We start from the raw sequence: 24,438 nt of genomic DNA, 5'->3' as shown, positions 1-24,438 counted from the left end.
ATTAAGAAAACATCCTGCATCCCACTTTGGAGAGTGGTGTCTGGGCTCTTAAATGCTAGCAAGCGGCCATCTAAGATGCATCAATTGGTCTCAACCCGCCTGGAACAAAGGAGAATGAAGAACTCCAAAGACACAAGGTAATTATGACCCCAAGAGGCAGAAAGGGCCACATAAAGCAGAGACTACATCAGCCTGAGACCAGAAGAGCTAGATGGCGCCCGGCTACAACCGATGACTGCCCTGATGGGAACACAACAGAGAACCCCTGAGGAAGCAGGAGAGCAGTGGGATGCAGACCCCAAATTCTTGTAAAAAGACCAGACTTAATGGTCTGACTGAGACTAGAATGACCCTGGAGATCATGGTCCCCAGACCTTCTGTTAGCCCAAGACAGGAACCATTCCCGAAGCCAACTCTTCAGACAGGGATTGGACTATACTATGGGATAGAAAATGATACTGGGGAGGAATGAGCTTCTTTGATCAAGTAGACACATGAGAGTATGTTGGCATCTCCTGTCTGAAGGAGAGAAGAGAGAGCAGAGGGGGTCATAAGCTGGCTGAATGGACACGAAAAGAAGAGCAGAGGGAAGGAGTGTGCTGTCTCATTAGGGGGAGAGCAATTAGGAGTATATAGCAAGATGTATATAAATTTTTGTATGAGAGACTGACTTGATTTGTAAACTTTCACTTAAAGCACAATAAAAATTTAAAAAAAAGGGGGGGGTCTCCAGACCCACTGCATCAGAGACTCTGAGGGTGGGGCCCAGCAATCTGTGTTCCCTGGGGATTTTGCCCCAGGCTCAGGTGAGACTCGCTGGCCAATAATATACATACTAATTACTACTCAGCAGTGGCAGTACTGCTATAAGTAACTGCTCCATGACCACCAGTCCATGTCTTTGTACTCTTGTGCAGAATGAGATGGACAGTTACCATGCATGGAAGCACCCCGTGACACAGGATTTTCATCCTTTGGTCTTTTTCCAGGAGCAGGAGGACATTTACTTCATGAAGGGGGCCTTGGAGGAAGTGATCTGCCACTGCACCATGTACAACCACGGGGGCATCTCCCTGCCACTGACGCCCCAGCAGCAGTCGCTCTGCCTGCACGAGGAGAGCAGGATGGCCTCGCTCGGACTGCGGGGTCAGTGGCTGGGGCTCCAGCCGTAGCTTTAAGCTTGCATGTCACATTGACTTTTCGACTGTACCAATGAAGGGTCCTTAATCAAAAAGGTGATCAGCCAGAAAGGCAGTCAGGCTGCGTGCTGATGGAAAGGAAGCAAGCTCAGAACCAAATAACCATTTGCTATTGAGTCAGCTCTGACTCATGGTGACCCCGTGTATGTTAGAGTAGAACCGTGCTCTGGAGGGTTTTCAATGGCTGATTTTTCAGAGGAGATTGCCAGGCCTTTCTTCCGAGGTGCCTCTGGGTGAACTCTAACCTCCAACCTTTCAGTTACCACCCAAGCATATTTACTATTTGTGCCACCCAGGGACTCCTGGAATTGAATAGTTAGGTGAACATCTTTAGATGACAAAGAGCCACTAAATGATGACTGTTAACCCATATGTGGCTTACACGTGTGAGAAGGGGGAACCCCACCCTTGCTGAGTTTTGTAGAGGATGAATGTGACTCCTGCAAACATTGCTTTTCCTGATTGGTCTTGCTCGTTGCCTCTTGTCAGGAAAACCAAAAGCTCTTTTAATCAAGGAAGGTGTTTCGTCACTTGGCCATTTCCAATTTTCTGCACCAGCACCAACGCCTCCCTGACAGGGTGAAATTAAAACTCATGGCTCCTGGCCTGCCACTTGTCACCTGTCTATTTTCAGGGAAACCTGAGAAACTTCAAAACCCTGCACAACGCTTGTGCTCCTTCCGGGAGAGTGAGAGGCAGCTGGGCTTCCACGTTGGTTTGGATGCTTGGTTTTCTCCTTCGGGGAACAGAAATGATAAATTTCTGGTAGCTTGCTGACAAGCTTGCGGGGGGAGGAGGTTGCCCCTGCTCGCTGGGGCAGATCCACCTTGAGATGGGGTTTCTCTGTGAATGCTGAGCCATCTGTCATCTCTTCCCGAGTGAGGGTGTGTTCCTGTGAATGAGGGTGTGTTCCTGCCAAGCAGAAGTGTTTTACACACGTCAAGGCTCCCCAGGATGGTTTGTGCAGCGCTAGGTCTACAGTAGGAGCCCTGGTGGCATAATTGTTATGTGCTCGGCTGCTAACCAAAAGGTGGGTGGTTCAAACTCACCCAGCAGCTCCATGGGAGAAAGACCTGGTGATCTGCTCCATAAAGATTACAGCCTAGGAAACCCTATGAGGCAGTTCTACTCTGCTCTCTAGGGTCGCTGTGAGTCAGAATGGAGTTGAGGATACATGACAACAACAGGTCTACGGTAGGCCCACAGGTAAATGTTGTGCCTCAGTTTCCTCATCTGTTAAAGGAAGACAGAATAGTAGTTGCTTTATGGGGTTGCTGTGAGGCTCACATGGGTCACTGGACAAGGGGGTGCTCAGGAAAGAATCTGAAATGTCATTAGCTGCTGCTGCAGTCATTGTCATTAATATGAACAAACTGTAAAGTAGCTACACCTGGTAGGTCACCTTGTATGTCTCCTAACATTGGTACCAAATCACTTAAGACTGGACAAATTGATAAGTAAAACTGCCACCCGTCCTTTTCCTGACCTCCTGGCTCACCGGCCAGCCAGCTGAGGTCACAGGTGGCCACAAGCCCTTGAAGTCCATTGTGCCGGCTGCCATATTAAGTGCCCAACCAAGGCCATGCACCGAGTTCCCCTCAGCTTCATGAACCTTCGTGTATCTTGGTCTCTCCTCAGTGCTGGCCCTGGCATCTGGGCCCGAGTTGGGGCAGCTGACATTTCTGGGCCTCGTCGGGATCATCGACCCCCCGAGGGCTGGCGTGAAGGAGGCGGTCCAGGTACTCTCTGAATCAGGCGTGTCCGTGAAAATGATTACGGGAGATGCTCTGGAGACGGCCTTGGCAATAGGTAACCAGGGAGAGGGCTGGGGGTGAGGAAGAAAAGGACCCACCCATCCTTTAAAGCAGGGGTGCTACCACTGGCTAATCCTTAGTATCCCTGGCCAGGAGGGCACACGCGCGGTTTCTGCACGCTTAGAAGAGGTTGAGATTTCTACACCAGCGCTCCTCCTTCCAAGGAGTTTGCCTCCACTATGTTGGCAGGTTTCCCAAAATGGGGAGAGACCTCATGTCTTCGAGCACCTACTGTGCGTCAGGGGCTTTGTTTCATCTTCACAGGCAGCATCATTCCCAGGGTACAGTTCTGTCTGTCTTCTGCCACTAGCTTTTGCCCTTGGCAATTCACTGAACCACTCTGCCCTTCAGTCTCATCATCAGAGAACCAGCAACCCTCCTCCTACTACTGTAACTATTATTGTTATGAGGGTTGTCATACTGTGGTTTCTCCCCACTCTGTCTTCAAGCAGCCTGGTGTTGTGACAGGACCACAGACTGTGGGGTCAGACTCCATGCCAGGCTCCAGTGTGACCATTCACCAGCTGTGGGACCTCAGGGAGGCCACTTCCCTCTTGGCTTCCTCATCTGTAAAGCAGGGATAGTAGGCCTTTGTTGCAGGAACCGAGGCCATGTAGGTAAAGTGTGGCACATAGTAGGGGCTCAGTGAGCGGTGGCCATCCTGGTTTTATACTGGTTATTCTCCGTGGTCAGGACAGGGACTGATGTCAGGAGTGGGGAGGGGACCACTCTCAGGCCTCGAAGCATGCCCTCAGGGCTTGTTCTCCCCAAGGAAGAAACATCGGCCTGTGCAATGGGCAGCTGAGGGCTATGTCTGGGGAAGAGCTGGACAGCCTGGAGAAGGACGAGCTGGCCGAGCGCATCAGGAAGGTAGCACCTCCTGGGCACAGTGTGGTGGGGGCCCAGGGTGGTGGGTGGCATGTGGGGGGAGGCATGTGTGACAGCCACATGGCCACTGGATCTCTGCTATACTGTTTCTTTGCACCCAGGTGTCTGTCTTCTTCAGGACCAGCCCAAAGCACAAACTCAAAATCATAAAGGTACGTGTGCGAGGCAGGGGTGGTTCTGCTGCCGTAACCACAAGGCCCCAAACTTGATGGCTTGACAGACAGCTCATTTCTCCCTCAGGTTACAGTCTAGGGCACTGGGCGGCTCTGTTCCACAGGGTATCCAAGGCCCAAACCAGCAGGCAGCTCTGCCTTCTCACTAGATCCAAGGCAGGGTGCTGGCTCTGGGCTGCTTTACCACAGCCAGTGGGAGAAGGAGGGATGAGCAGAGAAGGGATATCACATGCTCACATCCCATTGGCTGTGCTTTGTCATGTGGCCCTGTCCAGCTGCAGGGGATGCTGGGAAGTGTAAGCTTTAGCTGGGTGACCCTGTGCCAGCTAAACCTGGGGTGCTATGATAACTGGGGGGGGGGGTCGTTTGCCCCATATACTGAAAATAAGGGGCTGGAATTGGTATGTACAGAGTGAGAAATAGAACAGTGTGCATTTAACTGTGTGCCTTAGTTTCTTCAACTGTAAAATGGGCTATTAGCTAACTCCCAAGGTTGTCGAGAGAATGAAACAAAGGCATGCCTGTGAGGCCCTTGGCATCATGTCTGGCACACAGCAAGTGTCTAATAAAGGAGGTGATTTTCTTTTTTTTTTTTTTAATTGTATTTTACATGAAGGTTTACAGGAGTTTCTCATTAAACAATACACATATTGTTTCGTGACATTGGTTGCCAGCACCCTCCCCTTCTCAATCTTGGGTTCCCAGCTTTCCTGTCCCCTCTGACTTCTTGTCTGTGCCCCTGGGCAGGCATGCCCATTTAGTCTCGTTTTGTTTTATAGGCCTGTCTAATCTTTGGCTGAAGGGCAAACCTCAGGAGTGACTTCAGTACTGAGTTAAAAGGATGTCTGGAGCCATACTCTGAGGGTTTCTCTAGTCTCTGTCAGACCAATAAGTCTGGTCTCTTTGTTTCTGGAGTGTTAGATTTTTGTTCTACATTTTTCTCCAGCTCTGTCTGGGACCCTCTGTTGGAATCTCTGTCAGAGCAGTCAGTGGTGGTAGCTGGGCACCATCTAGTTGTGCTGGACTCAGTCTGGTGGAGGCTGTGGTTGTTGTGGTCCATTAATCCTTTGGACTAATCTTTCCCTTGTGTCTTTGGTTTTCTTCATTCTCCCTTGCTCCAGATGGGATGGGGCCGGTGGAGTATCCTAGATGGCCGCTTACAAGCTTTTAAGACCCCAGATGCTACTCACCAAAGTAGGATGTAGAATATTTTCTTTATAAACTGTGTTATGCCAGTTGAGCTAGATGGTCCCCGAGACCTTGATCCCCAGCCATGAGCACAAGAATTTGAACCCTCGGGGAGTTTGGATGTATCTATCGAGCTTCCATGACCTTGTGTTGGTCCAGTTGTGCTGGCTTCCCCAGTACTGTGTACTCTCTTCCCCTTCACCAAAGTTACCACTTATCTACTGTCTATTTAGTGTTTTCCATCCCTCCCCTTGTAACCATCAAACATTGTTTCTTTTTGTGTGTAAACCTTTTCATCAGTGTTTATAGTAGTGGTCACAAGTGATTTGTCCTTTTGTGATTGACTTATTTCACTCAGCATAATGCCCTCCAGATTCATCCACGTTGTGAGATGTTTCGCGGATTCATCATTGTCCTTTATCGTTGCGTAGTATTCCATTGTATGTACGTACTGTAGTTTGTTTATCCATTCATCTGCTGATGGGCACTTAGGTTGTTTCTATTTTTTTGCTATTGTGAATGATGGTGCAGTGAACATGGGTGTGCATATGTCTATTTGTGTGACAGCTCTTATTTCTCTAGGATATATTCCTAGGAGTGGGAATGCTGGATCATATGGTATTTCTATTTCTAGCTTTTTAAGGATCCCAAAATGGTTGTACCATTTTGCATTCCCACCAGCAGTGCATGAGTTCTAGTCTCCCCACAGCCTCCTCAACGTGTTATTTTCTGTTTTTTTTTATTTATGCCAGTAATATTGGGGTGAGACATTGTGGTTTTGATTTGCATTTCTAAGTGATCATGAGCATTTCCTCATGTGTCTGTTAGCTGCTGAATTTCTTGTTTGGTGAAGTGTCTGTTCATATCCAGAGAGGAGGTGATTGTCTGATTGTGCATCTAACAGATGAAAAGTGTATAACAAAAGGACCCTGCAGACATCTGGGTTCTCCTGCCCCTGTATGCTTTAAACATGCTCATTAATGCTTTTGATAGCTGCGGTTTTTTTATTTTTATAGAATAGATAACTCTTCAAGTTATCCTACATAGAAAATGCTAATACCTATTGGCCATCACATGGTTTCAGGGGATGAGTCATTGATTATAAATTGTGACAGGTAACATTTACAGAGCCTTTACTACATGTTGGCAGTCACATTCAGTGTCTTACTCAGGCTTCACAGCACCCCTATGAAGTAGAGACTGTTGCTCCCATTTTTCAGATGGAGAAACTGAGGTTGAGATGTTCAAGCACTTGTTCAAATCCCCAGCTAGGACTCAGAGTCAGGCTGGCCGGCCCCAGTGCCTGCCAGAGAGGGGTCTGCTGTAGGCTACAAGGTGTGATGAAGGCAGCATGTGGGGAGGAAGGAAGTTTCTGGAAGAAGGCTTCCAATTGCCCCCTCTGTCTAAAGGCCTTGCAGGAGTTGGGAGCAGTTGTAGCCATGACAGGAGATGGGGTGAATGACGCGGTGGCCCTGAAGTCGGCGGACATCGGGATTGCCATGGGGCAGACAGGGATGGATGTTAGCAAGGAGGCTGCCAACATGATCCTGGTGGACGATGACTTCTCTACCATCATGTAAGTTGCTCCTTGGGTATATGTGCAACCAAGGACAAAAATGTCTGGAGCACTAGCTCCTGGGTCTGCTGTCCTTGAGACACATAACAAGCCACTCATAGCAGGTTGTCACTGCTAGAAGGGCCCTGGGGGGTTAAATCTTTTCCCTGTCACTGTGGCAGGTGTCCTAGGGTCTGAACACCAACAGCCACCTTAAGCAGAGTCATGGGGCCAACGAACTTTGGGGTTAATCACCACAGTGCCCAGCAGGTGTTCTGGCACACACACTGGGGCTTTGGTGTGCAGCCTTGGTGCCTTTTGGGCACAGAAAGGCACGTTTGCCCCAGGGAAGCCTGGATCATAGGTACAGAAAGAGCCTTTCGAGTTGCAACATTATTCATAGAAAAACCTAGAACCATTGTGCATGGTCACTAGCAACAGATGGGAAAACTATGTGGCCATTGAAAACCATGTTTTGAAGGACATTTTAATGACACAGAGAACTGCTCATACTGTAATGTTAAGTGAGTCTGGTGTTTGTGTTGCCAGATACATTTCATGTGTTGAAAATTCCCCAAATCACCAACACAGGTGAGGTCTCTAGGTTCTGGAATAGAAAAAGCGATTTACATTCTTTTTTACTTTCGTGTATTTTTCTCTTAATGAGTTTACCTTTCTTCTGGATCGTTTCAATTCTTATTTTAATTAGTTTTAGTTCAGACTTAAAAGTAAATTGCAGTCATCAGGAGTGGGAGTGAATTTTTTTTAAGCCTGATACCAAAACCGAATGAACATGTATTGAAGTTTGGGGTGTTTATCCATTTTACAAAGAGAAGCTTTTCTTTACAAGCGGATTCACCTTAGGGATCCTTTCAAAACACTGGGTTTATCCTTACTTAAAAATCATAAAATGCAGCCTACTTTATATAAAGCTCTTCCATTTATTATCTTCTAGTTCTTTTGCAAAATTTCTTAGTTAAAAAAGGGGGGAAGGGTCAGTTTTCTACCCTACTAGTAACTCAAGATCCAGTTTTCTACAGGCTTTCATAAAGAGCCTTCTAAAAATGCAAGTTGATGTTTTTCAACCTCCCCTCTCGCCCTCCCCTCAGCCCTGGACCCCATTGTCTGGTTTACATGGGTGTTGGGTCTCTGCTCGCTGGTTATCAGTGATGCAGGGAGCACTCAGCAGTCCTGGGAAGGGAGGGAGGTGCCAGCCCCTGGCTGTGGTCCCTGGGTTTGTGATGAGAGAATAATTAGTCTAATTGGAGGCATCATGGGTAAGCTTTGGACCAGAGGATGACATGGCTCAGGGACCAGTGCCTGCTAGCTGAGGGCCTGCTCTGGCAGCAGCATCTTCTACTGGTGTGGTGTGCCCCCGAGAACACCTGCAAGGGAGAACAGGAAGGATGGGCCCAAGTACGATGCCATGTCAGAGCTGGTCACCACTGCTTCACTGTAACCGACTGAGCTGGCCAGACCACCCCACGGGATCTCTTTGTGAATAAGCACTCTCTCCTCTCCTCTAGAAACGCAGTGGAGGAAGGCAAGGGGATTTTTTATAACATCAAAAACTTTGTCCGCTTCCAGCTAAGCACGTAAGTAGAGGCCAGCCCGTGTGGGGGCCCCAAGTGCCTGCCACGGGTCCAGCCTGTGTGACCGCAGGCCACGCTAACGGCAGGCGCCATGCTTGTGTCTGCAGGAGCATTTCGGCCCTGAGCCTCATCACACTGTCCACCGTGCTCAACCTGCCCAACCCCCTCAACGCCATGCAGATCCTGTGGGTCAACATCATCATGGACGGGCCGCCCGCGCAGAGGTGAGCCCCACACACTGCCCTCTGCCCTCACGGAGTTCCCAGGACCCTGAAGTGCGCTGCGACCAGTGTGGGCAGGGCAGGGAGCCAGGCTCCCCTGGGGTATCCACCTGGCTCGCCCTTCATGCTGCCCACCTCCTCCAAGAGGCCTTCCCTAATCACTGTCCCTGACAGCAGCGTCCTTGCTCTGTCTCTGGCCCAGAGGGAAAATGAAGGTACAAATATTTCCTTGTTTATCTGCTTATAATCAGTCTGTCATCTAGAATGTCAGCTCCGTGGAGGCAGGGTTTTTGTTTTGTTCCCTGCTGTATCCCCAGCTCCCAGAATGGTGTCTGGCCCACAGTAGCAGCTCAGAAAATTACTGGCTGAATGAATGGGAAGGGGGTGCTGGGGGAGCCAGGTGGCACAGGGGAAGAGCAGGCTTTAGAAGTGGGAGACCTGGGTGACCGAGCAAGGCACCTCACTGTGTGGGGGCACCTAGTAGGTGTGTCTCAGATGGAGCTGGTCTATTATTACTGTTACTATTTTAACCATTGCCAGTGTCGGCTGCCATGGGGACAGGATTCTTCAGTTCTCTCAGAGCGAAGTGTGGGGGTCACCTCCCCTCTAAGCTCCCCAGAAGCAGGGACCCTGGGAGAAGCTGGGCACCTCCCACCAGGGCCCCTCAGTTATCCATCAGCTGAGAGTGTGAACTGTGTGCTGGCCTAGCCTCCATCCCACCACCACCCTCACTGGGCGAGTGGCTCTGCAGAGGGCAGGCACCTGGAATGATGCCCAGCTTGGCAGCAGACAGTCCCTTGCCATGCTTGGAGGTGGGGGTGAGCGGAGCACCCAGGAGAGCTGAGAAGCTAGGGGGCAGGTCAAAGGGCATGAGGATGGGGGCATTCCCCAGGGTGCCTGCAGACCCATTGGCTCAGGGGGAGAACCTGGTGGGATTGGGCACACACCCCTGGCCCCACCCTCAAGACACTGACTCGAAAGCCAGGGGTGTAAGCGCGTGTTTGTTCAGTGCACGCCCCTGGGGAACTACCTTGTTCAATGGTTAATTCCAAAGTGTTCTGTGCTCCATGCAGCCTGGGGGTGGAGCCAGTTGACAAGGACACCCTGGTGCAGCCACCGAGGAGTATGAAGGACACGATCCTCAGCCGAGCCCTCATCCTAAAGATCCTGCTGTCTGCTGCTGTCATCATCAGCGGGACCCTCTTCATCTTCTGGAAGGAGGTGAGCGAGCCGTCCACCAGCACCAAGGTTGTGGCCCACACGGGGCTTGGTCTGTGTGGGAAGCAAGGTGGGCAGAGCCTGTCCTGGCCCTCCAGGGGCTTGTGTTCCATGAGGACAAACACATGCATACACAGGAGGACTCTGATCTTCTCAGCATGAAAGAAGAGTGAGGGGGGGACAGAAAGAGACACACTGAGAAAGCAGTCAGAGCAAAGGGACACAGAGACACAGGGAGAGACAGAGCGAGAGACAGAAAGAGGTAGAGACAAAGAGCGATAGAGGGAGAAAGGACAGAGGAAGCGTGACAGAGATCTGACAAAATATCAATTTACACTCTGAAGGCAGAACAGCCTAAGGAGCTCACCTTTCAGCTGATTCGTTACATTGCACTAGGTTACATTACAGAACTGCAATAGTCTAAACCCCAAATCCAAACCCACTGCTGTCTAGTCGATTCCAACTCCTAGCGACCCTATAGGACAGAGTAGATCTTGCCCCACAGGGTTTCCAAGGCTGTAATATTTACAGAAGCAGACTGCCATATCTTTCTCCTGTAGAGTAGCTGGTGGGTTTGAACTGCCAACCTTTTGGTCAGCAGCTGAGTGCTAGCAACTAGTCTAGTTTTGGCAAACCATGGCCCAGGCAAGTTGACACAGGAACATGGCCAACACAGGGCATCTGGTCCAGCAGGTGAGCTCAGGTGAGAAACAGTGAGCCTGGTGCTGGGCCAGAGAGGGTTTTCTTCAGGTGAGACCTACACAGGTGCTTCTTACTCTGCGCCCTTCTCTCCCTGGCCCAACCCTGCCCTTGGAATGTCAAGGCCTGTCATGACTTCAGGCCTGCAGGGGACCAGAGCCATGGGGATTCCACGGCTTTTCTCATTGAGCCAAATCTGATCCTTGAAGGGCCTAGTTTTCCTAGGAGCCAGCTGTCCTCCTGTCTTCCTTGTAGGCGGGAAATTCTGCTGTTAGCTGCTGTCAAGTCAGCCCCTGACTCATGGCGACCCCACACACAATGGGATCGGCCCACTGTGATCCATAGGGTTTTCAGTGGATGATTTTCAGAAATAGATTCCCTGGCCTTTCTTCCTATTCAGCCCTTAGTCTGCTAAGTAGTTTAATTATAGGGGTCTCACCTCTCGAGTGTCCCCCTAAACCAACAAGCCAAACTGCTCACAAAAAGATTACAGCCTAGAAACCCTGTGGGGCAGTCCTGCTCTGTCTCAGGAGTTGCTACAAGTCAAAATCCACTTGAGGGCAGCCACCACCACCACCACTTCCCAGGGAGGCAGTGGTCTCCTGGTTACCTGCTGGAGGAGGCAGCACCTGTCCCTGCGTCAGCTCTCTAGGTAAGGGCAGCATTACCATCCTGGCAGCTGAGATTCCTGAGGAAGGGCTAATGACAGGGAAGACTGGCCAGGGCCCCAGGGTGGCCACAGTCAGCCTGTGGTTAGGAGATACTCCTGATGTTACACCAATAAGCTCAAGATTGACAGGGGTTCTTGATCAATTTATGTCCGTAAAGTTCTACGCTGCCTGTGCAGGCAACTGTCCAGAATGTTCTGCTCCATCCCCAGGCTCTGGTGAATAATGGATTGTTCCACAAGGAATTAATTCTGTCTTCTTCCTGGATAACGTCTCATCCCCAAACACTTGTTTCAGATCCCTGAAGACAAGGCCAATACTCCACGTACCACGACCATGACCTTCACATGCTTTGTGCTTTTTGACCTCTTCAATGCCCTGACCTGCCGCTCCCAGGTGAGACCTTCCTGTAGGTCAGACGTGTCCTCGGTGGGCAGCGACCCCAGGCTGGCTCAATGTCCGCGGCTCTAGCTGAGATGGGGGCTGTGTACAAGCCGACGCCCACCCTCTCCTGCCCGCAGACCAAGCTCATCTTCCAGATTGGCTTCCTCAGGAACCGCATGTTCCTCTACTCGGTGCTTGGCTCCATCCTGGGGCAGCTGGCTGTGATCTATGTCCCCCCATTGCAGAAGGTCTTCCAGACGGAGAACCTGGGTGCGCTTGGTGAGTGAGGGCACCAGCACGGGCTGTGTAGAACCAGGGAGGCCCGTGCCGCCTGCATACAGGGCTGCAGAGCCAGAAGGTGTGATTAGTGTTAAAGCAGTGCGCTGGGACAGCCTCATCGGCCCTAAGGAGGGCGGGAGGGACGGGAGGCTGATTCCGGGTCAGCTCAGACTCTGTACCAGCCCCCGCCCCGCACATTGGCCCCCTGCGCTGGCACCCCTCCTTGCTTTGAGCTGCCTGAACTTTGCCTGGAAAGACTAGTGGGGCATGTCTGGAGCAGGCGCCAAAGCACATTGGCTCCAGGATTATAAAGCTTGCACCCCAACAGGGGAGTGAGAAGGGCTGGCCCTTAGCCCCCTGGCCCTAGCCTCCAACTTTTGATAAACAAGGAGGATGCAGTCTGCTGCACGTGGGTACTCTGGGGAGAGCCAGGGGAGGGCTGGAGGCCAGCAGGTTCAGCATGGGCTCTCTGACTCTCTTCACCTTTTGGCAGATTTGCTGTTTTTAACCAGCTTGGCCTCATCTGTCTTCATTCTGTCAGAGCTCCTCAAACTCTGTGAACAGTACTGCTGCCGAGACAGGAGAGTCCAGATCCCCCAGGAGTACGTATAGTGGCCCCCGACCAGGGAGCTATGCCCTAGATGATCTGTTTTTATGTGACTGTGACCTGCTCCCCATCCTCCCTCTTCTGAGTATTTTTAGGAAGCTGTAGCATTTGGTCACTCACTTGACAATGATTCTTGGAAAATCTACAGTGCTCTCGGGGTGGTTCTCGGGAAGGCTCCGGCCAGGGCCCTGTGATGTCTCCCCCTGTCTTCTGGGATACATAGTGAGGAGGCTGTACAGAAACAATCCACTATTTATTAAATCACAATGATTTTTATTATCCACGTCTCTGCATTATTTGGAACACAGCTCAACACGATGGGCCACTTGTTAGGAATACACAGGGCTTCTCAGAGAGGCAGCTGGGAGGGTGGGACGAGCAGGGGCTGGGGCTTCCGGCCATTTCTCTGCCCATTGTTGGCATGAGACTGGGCTGCATGGTTTAATCTCAGTGAGGCCCCACTTCCTCACCCATAAAATGGGCACTTCGGATACTTTTGTAAAGTATTATGCAAGGGGCCAAATTATTGTTTTGAAGGATTTCGCCAGTGTTGTTCCTATAGAGGCCAGGTTGAGAACCTTCCGCCATTTTGGAAACCTACAGTCTGTGTTTAGATTAAAAAGGAAGACACAATTATATGTTGCCTACAAAAAATACACTGTAAATATATAACACAAATATTAAAAGTAAAAGGGTAGAAAAAAATATACTATGCTAACACTAGTCAAAAGAAAGCCGGAGTGGCTGTATTAACATCTAAGTGGATTTCGGAGCAAAGAGACTACTGTCCAGGATAAAAAAGTTTATTTCATAAGGACAAAGGGGTCAGTTAGTCATGAGGACATAACAATCCTCAGCATTTGCATACCTAACAGCAGAGCTTTGAAATGCCTAAAAGCAAAAACTGAAAGAACTGCAAGGAAAAATGAATCCCCCATTTTAGTTAAAGATTGCAGAAAATCAGCAAGGATAAATATGACACCGAAAAAGCATAAGCCACCAAAGAAGAAATGGATAAACTGGACTTGATCAAAATTTAAAACTTCTGTTTGTCAAAGGACACTATCAAGAAAGTGAAAAAGTCACCCACAGAATGGGGGTAAATACGTGCAAATCATATAATCCCAAATCATGTATCTCCTAAGAGCTTATTACCCGGAATATATAAACTCTTCTTAAAACTCAACAATAAAAAGATAACTCAATTTTAAAAATGGACAAAGGATCTGAACAGACATTTCTCCAAAGATGCAGCACATGGCAAAGATGCTCAACGTCATTAGTCATCAGAGAAATGCAAATCAAAGCCAGAATGAAATACCAAATTACACTCAGTAGGCTGGCAACAGTGAAAACAAGTGTTGGCAAGGGTGTGGGGCATTTGGAACCCCGGTGCCTTGCTAATGGGAATGTGAAATGGTGCAGGCACTGCGGAAACGGTATGGCAGTTCCTCAGAGCATGAGACAGGAGAGTCACCATCTGACCCAGCAATTCCACTCCTAGGTGTGTACCCCAGAGAATGGAAAACATGTGACACTTGACTTGTACACATGTTCACAGCAGCATTTTTCATAGCAGCCAAAGCATGAAAACAACCCAAATGTCCACCAACTAATGAATGGATAACCAAATATGGTCTATCCATACACTGGAATATTATTCAGCTGTAAAAAGTTCTGATACATGCTACAAACGTGATGAATCTGGAAAACATTAAGTGAAAGAAGCCAGATCAAAAGGCCACATATTATATGATTCCATTTACATAAACTATGTAAACTCATTGCCATCAAGTCGATTCCGACTCACGGCAACACCATGTCTTACAGGGTAGAACTGCTCTGTAGGTTTTTGTCTGTTGTAATCTTTACAGAGGCTGATTGCCAGGCCTTTCTTCCATGGCACTACTGGGAGGGTTCGAACCATCAACCTTTAGGTTAGCAGTCAAGTGCAAACCATTTGCATCGCTCAGGGATCCTCATGAACTATCTAGAAGAGGTCAATGGATAGAGACAGAAAGTAGATTAGTATTTGCCATGGGCTGGGGGCAGGGACAAGGGATTGAAGAGTGACTGCTAACAGGTATGGGGTTTCGTTTTGGGGTGATGTGTTCTGGAATTTGATGCTGGTGATGGTTGCACAACTTTGTGAATATACTAAAAACCACTCACCTGTCCACTTTGGAATGGCGAATTTTATGATATATGAGTATTAGAGTGGAATATTACTCAGCCATGAAGAGAAATGAAGTCCTGATATGTGCTACAACATGGAGGAACCGTGAAAACGTTATACTGAGCAAACTCAGTCAGTCACAAAAAGGACAAATACTGTATGATCTCCCTTATGTGAAATAAGCAAATACTTAGAAACCAAAGATTGTTCAAAGTTAGCCAGGGGTGGGAGGGAGGGAGGGAGAAAGGGGGAATTTCTGCCTGGGGGGCACTGAGTTTATGTTAATGGCGGTGGGATAATTTGGAAAAGGACAGGGAGAATGGCGGCACAACTTGAGTGCAATCAATGTCAGTGAATTACACATGTAGAAATTGTTGGGAAAAACTCAACAAGGACACAGGAGACTTGGACACTATCAAGCCACTTAGCCTGATTTACGTTTGTAGAACACACCACTCATCAGCAGCAGAGTGCACGTTTTTCTCAAACGACATGGAAAAGTCACCAAGAAAAAAACAGCAAGCAGAAATCAATGAACTTGAAAACAAAATCAAATTAAATGCTAGCTCTTTGAAAAGATCAATAAAAACTCAGTCCTGCTAGAGATTTATCAAAGGGAAAACAGAAGATAACGATCACCAATAACAGCAATGAGAGAGGGCATATATTACAGACTCTAGGTATTCCAACAGTAATAGGAGAACACTATGAACAACCTGACGTACATAAATCCAACAGCTTAGATGAAGTAAACAGTTTCTTGAAAACCCCAAATTACTAAAACTTATTGAAGATGCAGTAGATCACCCTAGGAGTCCCATAACTGTTTAAAGATACTGAATTTGTAGTTAAAAACATTCCAAGAAATCTCCAGAGCCGGATGATTTCACTGGTGGACTTTACCAAACATATAAAGAAATAATAAGAATGCTACACAATCTCTTCTGGAAAATAAAAGGGGAGAAAAGACTTCCCAACTCATAAGGTGGGCATTACCCTGATTCCAAACCAGACAAACACAGTACAATATCCTTCATGAACACAGATCCAAAAACCCTCAACAAAATATTAGCAAATAGGACCCAGCCCAGTATAAAAAGAACAATATGCCATGATAAAGTGCGGTTAGTCCAGGAATGGAAGGCTAGTTCAATATTCAAAAATCAATCAATGTAATCCACACTATTAATAGTCTAAAGAAGGAAAGCCACACGGTCATATCAACTGATGTGAAAAAAGCATTTCACAAAATTCAACCCCTTATTCATAATAAAAATGGCCAGTAAACTAGGAATAAAAAAGAACTTCCTCAATCTGATAAAAAGCATCTATAAAAGCGCTACAGCTAACGTCATACTTGCTGGTGAACAACTAACTGCTTTCCCTGTAAGACTGAGAACACGGCAAGAATATCCAATCTTACCAGTCCTATTCAATATAGTACTGGGAGTCCTAGCCAACCTAGCCAGTGCAATATGACAAGATAAGAGAAGCAAAAGGTGCTGGAAAAGAGACTGGGAAGGAGAAAAAACTAATCCTATTCACAGATGATATTATTGTCTATGTAGAATATCCCATGCAATCTTAAAACAAAAAAATTCCTAAAACTAAAAAGTGAGCTTAGCAAGGTTGTAAGATTCAAGGTTAACACCCCAAAATAATTGTATTTATATATACTAGTAATGAACAACTGGAAACTAAAATTAAAAGCTGAATACCATTTACAACTGGAAAAAAAAGAGAAATACTTAGGTATAAACCTACAAACATGTATAGTACCTTTATGCTGAAAACTACAAAATGCCAATAAAAGAAATCAAAGAAAACCTAAATAAACAGAAAGACATGGTGTGTTCACGGACTGGAACATTCAACATTGTAAAGATATCAGTTCTCCTCACATTGGTCTATAGGGCTAACACAATGCCTATCACAATCCCAGCAGGACTTTTTTTGTAGATACAAACTACTGTAAAATTTATATGGAAAGACAAGGAAACTAAAAATAGCTAAAACAATTTTGAAAGGGACTAAAGTTGAAGGAATTAGAAGTAAAAATGGAAACCACATAAGTAGCATAAGAAAATGCAAATTTTTTAAAATCTCAGAGCGAAGGACTTAAGAAAATTACAAAACACAGAATCCAAAGAAGTAAATGTCAGTAAATATGATGACAGAAAATGTCAAATATAGTCAAACTGGAAGAAGTACTTACCACACGCAACGGAGCCTATCATGCCTCATACCCAAAAGCACTCTCGCAAATCAAGAATAAAAAGGCCCACCGCCCTAGGAGACCAGGAGAAGGGTATGATTAGAGAGTTGATGGGAAAGGTATACAGATCGCTTTTTTAAAAAATGAAGCTGATTTTTCTCACTCATAAGAGACAGAGAAAATAAAATTACTTAATTTTCATCTATCAGCTGAACAAGTACTAAATTCTAATATAGTCCTGGCGAAGATACAGCAAACAGGCACCCCAGTATATTAGGAGAATAAATTGAGCTGAAAAGGGGTTATTGGTCCATATACACACCTTTTGGTCCAACAGTTAAGGTTCCAAGAGTTTATCCTACAGATAGACTCACACCAAGACACACACAAAGGATATTTGCTACAGCAGTGATTTGTAGAAAACGAAACGTTTGCCAACCCGGGGTGGCTGAAGGCAATCAGTGAAGGAGGTCCATACCACGAACACCACGAACACTAGGCAGTCGATAAAAACAGAGGTGGGTTGATGGGTAGAAATGGATTAACCTACAAATCAGAAAAATAAAGTGAGGGAAACACTAGCGTGTAAAAACACACTCGCTTCGGTGTGCAACAAGGTACCTTAGAAGGAGACCTAAGAGGTTTCGCCATCAGTGTTGCCTCTTGCAGGGGGGAATGCTTCCTCTTTCTAGGGCCCTGATCAGCCTTCACTTATAAAGAGAACTCTAGGAGCCCTGTTGGTCCAACAGTTAAGTGCTTGGCTGCTAATCGAAAGGTTGGCAGTTCAAAACTTCCCAGCGGCTTCACAGGAGAAAAGACCAGCCTATAAAGGTTACTACAGCCTAGAAAACCCCATGGGGCCGTTCTAGTCTGTCATATGGGGTCACTATTCATTTATTAAAGTAGCACTGTGAGTCTCTCAGTCCCAGGTAAAGGATGTCTTGTCAAGCCCAGTGGCTCCAGGCCGATGCTGAGGTCCCAAACATGGTGTGCTTAAAACCAAACCATGATCTTGAGAGGCAGACCATCACCCCAGAAGCTGTAATACTGTCCCCATGCCCCTCAAAAGGGCTAGTCTCCCATGTTACCAACCACCTGCCCCCCCGGTTCCCAGGTACCTGGACTAGGCACCCTCTTTTCTTTGTATAGGTACACTACCTCGTGAAACAGATAAGACCACCGTTTTATCCACCGAGAAACTTACTCGGCTGATCTGCACTCTCGTTAGAACAAGCACAAGGCAGAGTGTGTGTGGGCAGAGAGAATTCTAACTCTCTGTGACAGATGCATGCAGAGGGCACAGTCAATGGCGTGAAAGGCATGGACGCTGAGAGGCTGTTTGTAAACGAGGTATTTAATTGCATATGTGTAAAAAGCATTCCAAAACAAACTGAAGACCCCAGATGTAAGTCTGGATTTACGGTAGGAGCATTTCTGGATTCTAATATTCTCCATCTACTATGCTATCAGGAAGATCACAGGATGTACCTGAGAAGTTATTGAAAACTGGCTTTTTATAAGGGAAACCCATCAGGACCAAGTTGTTGTCTGCCTCACGCCCCGTACCTCCCCGCACTGCCTGAGTGCGCACGTTTCTTCTGAAGGCTCAGTAACAAGGCCTTTCGCTTCAGTCAGGGGGTTTGCTAAGTGGGAAGCTTGATGAGCCTCCTAGTGGAAAACGCAGAACCTGCAAAATGCAAACAGCTCGATGAACTATGGCTTGTAATCAGGACAACCTGTGTCATAAAGGCTGTGTTCTCATCAGACCTGCAAATGGTCAGTGTTTACAGCAAAAGACAGAAGAAGTCTATGTCTTAGCAACAGGCTGAAAGCTCCTCGAAGCAAGGAGTTCTGGGTCAGCAGTGTGGACGGACTCCCAGAATGTTTATAGGGTTTTTCAGGCCTGCCGCAAGTGGGGAGATGGAAGCTCTGCTCGAGGCCCAACCCACCTGAGACTTCATGAGGTAATTCTCAGCATTTGGCATCGTGGGAGTCTTTGTTTAGAGTGAGTCCCCTCTGGGAGCAGCACTGGGCAAGTAGGGCAATATTATCGGCATGATGGCAGGAGCTGGTGCCAGGGGCTCTAGAAGCCAAGTCGAGCACCTCCGAGTTACTCACCACTAACTTTCAGGACGGATCTGAAAAGATGACGGAGTCCCTGGATGGTGCAAACAGTTAAGCGCTCAACTACAAACCAAAAGGATGATGGTTTGATCCCATCCAGAGATGCATCAGAAAAAAAGGCCTGGCCATCTGCTTCTGAAAGGTCGCAGCCTTGAAAACCCTATAAACCCATTGCCGTCAAGTCGATTCCAACCCATAGCAACCCTAGAGGACAGAGTAGGACTGCCCCATAGGGTTTCCAAGGAACACCTGGTGGATTTGAACTGCTGACCTTTTGGTTAGCAGCTATAGCTCTTAACCACTACATCACCAGGGTCTCCCTACGGTGCAGTTCTACTCTGAACACACGGGGTTGCCATGAGTTGGAATCAACTCAACGGCAACTGGTTTGGTTAAAGAAATTATACATAAATGCGGGCATGTGTGTGTATGTGTGCATATTATTATATATATTATTATTATATATAATCTATATAAGATATGTATCTCAACACTGCCAGCTTTAGGGCCTCTGGCCCATTTAAACCACTAACAGAACCCGACTTTTGCATCTCTGCACCTCTTCTAACTTAACACGCAACTTAAAAGGTCGATTGAGGAACCCTGCCCCCCGCCAACGGATGATCGTTACAGTCTCTTGCTCCCCCCATGAAGACATCACTGGTGCTTTTTTATAAACACAGGAACTCCGCGCCATAGGACTGTCACCAAAAAGCATCGAGCTCCTCAGCCAGTGCCTCTGCCCTTCCCAGCTAAGATGGGGCGTCAGGGCCGCACTGGCATGGCCTGGGCGTGTGTTTGTTTGTCCAACAAGGCAACTGCGTCGGAGGCTGAGAGGGCAGGGGAGAGATGGGGTCAGCCCCTTTTGCTCACCAGAACCCTCATTCCCCGCCCCCAAAGCTGCCCCGCAGGGCTCTCAGACGTCTTTGTGTCCCTCAATTTCATTTATACAGAATGAACAAAAGCATAAGGATTGAGTTGCTCGCTTGACATGTGAGAGCGCACAGGGCACCACCGGCCGATCGAGGTAGGCATCGGAGAGGGGCGTGTTGCAACCGCCTGCACTCTGGAGGACGACCACGGTCCCCGGGCTCTCCGCAGCGTGGGCTCCCTCATGCGTCATCCGGGGCTTCCCGAAGCCCTTCACTGTGCGGGCTCCGCCCACTGATCTCCAGCAGGGCCTTGGCCGCGGGGTCCACGTCCAGGATGCTCTTGTTGCTCTTGGCCTTGGAGGGAGAAGGGAGGGACGGAGGAGGGATCAATGGGTGCACAGAGAGGTGCGCACCTCTCTGTCGCTGAGAGCAAGCGGTGACTTCCTGCTAGTTCTCAAGCCTCTTCCGGTGGGAGCAATATTCCGCTGTTGTCGCAAGAAGGAGGGGGTAGTGGCTCTGGCCCCTCCCTGAGCCCCCCCACTCTGGGATCCCATCGCTACAAGTAGCCAGGTGTTGTGGGAGGCACGGAGGGCCCGGCAGTGCTTTAATCACAGAACCACGGCCCCAGAGGGGCCCCAGAGGGCCACTCTAGCCACCTAGATGCACAGACGGGCAGAGGGTCGGAGGTGCAGCAGGCCTGCCCCAGTCCACACAGCCGAGGGGAACAGGTTCCTGAATCCTAGGGCATTCCACTAACCCACCCACAGCTGCCGACAACCATTTGGAAACGATCCCCCAATGCAGGAGGAGGGGTCAGGCCAGGAGAAGGGAGTGGTGTCCACACTCCGGCGGCTGCAGGTATCCGCACGCCCACTCACCGGCTGAGACTGGAAGTCCCCGACGGCCCACACCTCCATCCTATGGAACTGGAAGTCCTCCTTGGCCGACAGCTGGGGGCTGTTGTAGGTGGTGCACGTGGGCTTGGCTTTGCTGTGTCCCTTCCCAAAGTCGATATCGATCCACAGCCCGAAGTAGCCGTGCTGGCCGCCCATGCCCTAGGAAGGGAGCACACCCGAGAGCCCAGTCACCCATCCTGGCCCTCTGCAGACACCAAGTACAAAACGCCTACACGGTACTTCCCACCAACCTGTGCGAGGCCATGAGCAGGGAATGCAATTCTCCCTTTAACTGTGAGATACATATTAAAAAACCAAGCCAAACCCGTTGCTGTTGAGCCAATTCCAACTCATAGCAACCCTATAAGGGCAGATCAGAACTGTCCCATAGAGTTTCCAAGGAGAGCGTGATGGATTCCAACTGCTGACCTTTTGGTTAGCAACTGTAGCTCTTAACCACTACGCCACCAGGTTTTCCTTGAGATACACAGACGATGCCATTTAAGAGTCCCATTACAAGTTACTAGAATGATCACCCTGGTGGCATAGTGGTTAAGTGCTATGGCTCCTAACCAAGAGGTCGGCAGTTTGAATCCACCAGGCGCTCCTTGGAAACTCTATGGGGCAGTTCTACTCTGTCCTATAGGTAGGGTCACTATGAGTCGGAATCGACTTGAAGGCAGTGCGTTTTTTTTTTTTTTTTTTTTTGAATGATCACCAAGGTCACCAGATTGCCCCCCATGGCTCTTTCTCATAAGGCCACATTGCTGGAAGAGCAAGTGACAGCAAGAGGTGAAAAAACCCAGACCAGCAAGGCCCAGAGACCCCAACCACATAAACAGGGGAGCAGTAAGCCGGAACATGACACTGGAAACCCACCATGCCTGGGAACTAACCCCTGACCCACCCTGCCAGCCAGGGACCCCGTCCTTCTCTACACAGATGAGGAACTGAGCTCGGAGTGCTAGAGTGACTTATTCCCTCAATGCCGCTGGCTAGTGAAGGGGACAGCAGAAGACAGCCCCAGAAGGGGGCGACGCACCCCATGTCTTTTCCACTCCACCACCCTGTGCTGACTGACACCAGCTGGAAGACAAGACCAGGACAGCTGGCTAAACCACCCCTCCCTGACCAGGCCCTGTGCTGCCGCCTTTTGGCAGAGGAGACTTGTGCAGGAAAATGCAGCCGACTGTCCACAGCTGTCCCGCCCCCAGCCACCCCTGGGTGATGCTCGCTGACACCCTTGCCCCTGCCAGCTCCACACTCCCTTTCTCGGGAGGTGTTTGGCATTTAAACTTGGTGTCTTTAAATGCCTGGGCATGCCCCTCCCCATGGGTAGCACTGGACCCCCTTTGTCCTGACCACAGGGTGGACCTGCCTTCTCCTCCTGGCTAGAATTCTCCAAAAGGAGCTTTTTGTTAAGGAACTGAGAAAAGAAACTGGCTGGGGCACAGGCAAGAGATCTTTCCTCCCAAATGACGCTGAGGCACAGGTGCTGGGTGTGCCAAACTCCTGTTCCATCCCCCCCGGGTGCCCCCCTGCAGGCCCTTGGCCTTTACCCTCTCCCGCTCCCTCCTGTGGCCGAGTGGCCATGACGGGTAGCCAGGTCTTGTGGCCACCCAGTCAGAGCCTCAAACTGCATTACGAGTCACCGTAGACAATGTCCAGCAGGTCCAGGGACACATGTCAGAGTGCTGACCATAGCCCCGGCCCCCACCACAGCCCATCCTCCAGGCAGGTGACAGGACAGGAATGCCAGAGACAGCTCAGCACCAGTGCCCCACCCAGACCTACGGCCACCAACTGTCATTTGGTCAGCCCAGGAAAGTGGCCAAATAAGCCATTCACACCCAAACTACCAGAAGGCCCAACAGAGTCTGCATCCATCCAGATGAGAAATTCTGTCCTAGTTATCACTGATCACATCACACCTCCAGGACTAAATGCCAGCAGCTTTTCTCTGATTTAGACAGGAAAGTTAGCACCTCTGACCCCCACGTGTCAGCCTGGGCATGAGCCGGGAGCGCGTGCATCCCAGAAGTGACGTGAAGAAGTTGAGAAACCTGCGCCCCCTCAGCCTCACCAATCCATTTGGGATCGTCTGCTGCCCATGGTTCAGGTACATGAAGTGGTCATTGTAGCCGGTGCATGTGTACACAGCCATGTGGGGGAACACGGAGAACAGGAAGCATCTGTCGTCCCCTGAAAGTGACCAGAAAAAAAATGGTGGTGCTGTGTCTGAGCTGGGCCCAGAAGAAGCACGAAGTGCAAATGAGCTGCACCTCAGAAAGTAAAACTGCCGAGATAGCTGCACGGCTTTCCCAGTATACCCAGGTATGCCCCGAACACACAAGTGTGACCTGAACGTGCAGGTATCACCTGAATATGCAGGTACGCCTGGAATGCCTAGGTACGCCCTGGATGCCCAGGTATGTCCTAGACACTCAGGTATGCCCCAAACTCACCACTACCCAGAAAGGGGTCCTCATGGGGTCAGCGGCAGTTCCCTGCTGCTACCCCGGGGCCCAGGCCAATGAGTTGGGGTGGGGGACACTCCGGATAACAGCTAAAAAGGAATGTGGCATCTGCTTGTTGGGACACTTGGCTTTCACCAGGACAGTAGAGATCTGAACTCTGCCCACTGTTTCAGACTTGTGCTGGTCACCAGGCTTGGTGGACTGAGCAGACCAAGGTCAGATGGAGCAGTGTGCTTTGAACGTAGGAGCCAGCAGCAGGAGGCCTCACAAATGGCCTCGGCTCCTGCCCAGCCCTCCTCAAGAAGGGAGGTGGTGCTGTGTAGGCCTGTCCCCAGCTGAAAACAAGCATTGTCCAACTCGAGATGGTCAGTCACCCCAGAACGGCATAGACGGTGGGAGATGATAGGTGGCGGTAGGCCAGGGGCCAGGTGTCAGGGGCACATGGGACACTGAAAGAAAGGGCAAGACTCAAGGAATAGCTAGGGTCCCCAGGCACAGACAGTTGTCCCTTCATTCATTCATTCATGGACTCATTCATTCAACAAGCACCGTCGGACTCCAGAGAGAGTGCAGGCTGTGCCCCTAGGGAGCTCCCAGCCAAGGGCTCACACAATCTAGAGCCTTCTGCACCAGGAGAAGCACTAGATGGAAGACTGCACCTTCGTATCCTGTGTAGCCTGCAAGCAGCAGGGAACTGTATCTCTGGGTTAGCTGGCTTGCATGGCACCAGGACTGGAGGCACAACACAGAGGGTGGCGTGAGGGATCAAGGCCCAGTGGGACCTCAGAGGGGACAGCCCCCAGCAGGCAAAGGGACCTGCTCAGCAGAGTCTGGGCAAGGAAGACCCTGAACCCCAACCCAGACGGACCCCATGTGGCTTCTCGGCTGTGTGATCAGAGCTGGGACTCCAAATCCTGCTTCTCAATGCAAAGCCTGGGGTTTTTTCAACTGCACCACAAAAACAGAAGCAAGAATGAAGTGGGCCCCGTGGCCATTAAATCACTTTAAATTCCCAAATACTGCTGTTGTTGCCAGCTGCCATGGGGATGACCCCTGACTCATGCAGCCCCACATACAACAGAACAAAACGCTGCCTATTCCTGCACCATCCCCATGACTGGTTGTGGACTGGACCATTTGTGATCCACAGGGTTTTCACTGGCTGGTTTTTGGAAGTAGATGGCCAGGCCTTT

At 49.3% G+C, this 24,438-nt stretch overlaps 2 protein-coding genes across 4 annotated transcripts in view; one reads left to right on the top strand and one right to left on the bottom strand.

The window, feature by feature from the left end:
- ATP2C2 (ATPase secretory pathway Ca2+ transporting 2) overlaps positions 1-12,490 on the top strand; it is a 95,909-nt gene extending 83,419 nt beyond the window's left edge. Inside the window, exons 20-30 of the mRNA XM_064273494.1 lie at positions 990-1,146; positions 2,838-3,008; positions 3,786-3,883; positions 4,003-4,053; positions 6,672-6,838; positions 8,344-8,412; positions 8,517-8,633; positions 9,704-9,851; positions 11,513-11,611; positions 11,737-11,878; positions 12,372-12,490. Of these exons, the coding sequence (XP_064129564.1) occupies positions 990-1,146; positions 2,838-3,008; positions 3,786-3,883; positions 4,003-4,053; positions 6,672-6,838; positions 8,344-8,412; positions 8,517-8,633; positions 9,704-9,851; positions 11,513-11,611; positions 11,737-11,878; positions 12,372-12,490 (1,338 nt within the window). The remainder of the gene's footprint in view (positions 1-989; positions 1,147-2,837; positions 3,009-3,785; positions 3,884-4,002; positions 4,054-6,671; positions 6,839-8,343; positions 8,413-8,516; positions 8,634-9,703; positions 9,852-11,512; positions 11,612-11,736; positions 11,879-12,371) is intronic.
- A 153-nt stretch (positions 12,491-12,643) lies between these two features.
- MEAK7 (MTOR associated protein, eak-7 homolog) overlaps positions 12,644-24,438 on the bottom strand; it is a 31,538-nt gene continuing 19,743 nt past the window's right edge. For 2 of the 3 annotated variants that reach the window (XM_003418149.4, XM_010597823.3), the window contains exons 6-8: positions 22,852-22,970; positions 20,751-20,927; positions 12,738-20,226 (exon numbers count right to left, since the gene is read on the bottom strand). In XM_003418149.4, coding sequence (XP_003418197.1) covers positions 20,113-20,226; positions 20,751-20,927; positions 22,852-22,970 — 410 coding nt within the window. In that variant the 3' untranslated portion in view covers positions 12,738-20,112. Of the gene's footprint in view, positions 12,717-12,737; positions 20,227-20,750; positions 20,928-22,851; positions 22,971-24,438 lie in introns of those variants that run through there. The other variant, XR_010318836.1, reaches the window with a different exon arrangement.

The sequence above is a fragment of the Loxodonta africana genome, chromosome 21 (assembly GCF_030014295.1).
Source record: "Loxodonta africana isolate mLoxAfr1 chromosome 21, mLoxAfr1.hap2, whole genome shotgun sequence".
NCBI lineage: Eukaryota > Metazoa > Chordata > Mammalia > Proboscidea > Elephantidae > Loxodonta > Loxodonta africana.
The sequence above is the reverse complement of the archived record's forward strand: the minus strand, read 5'-3'. Positions and strand labels throughout refer to the sequence as shown.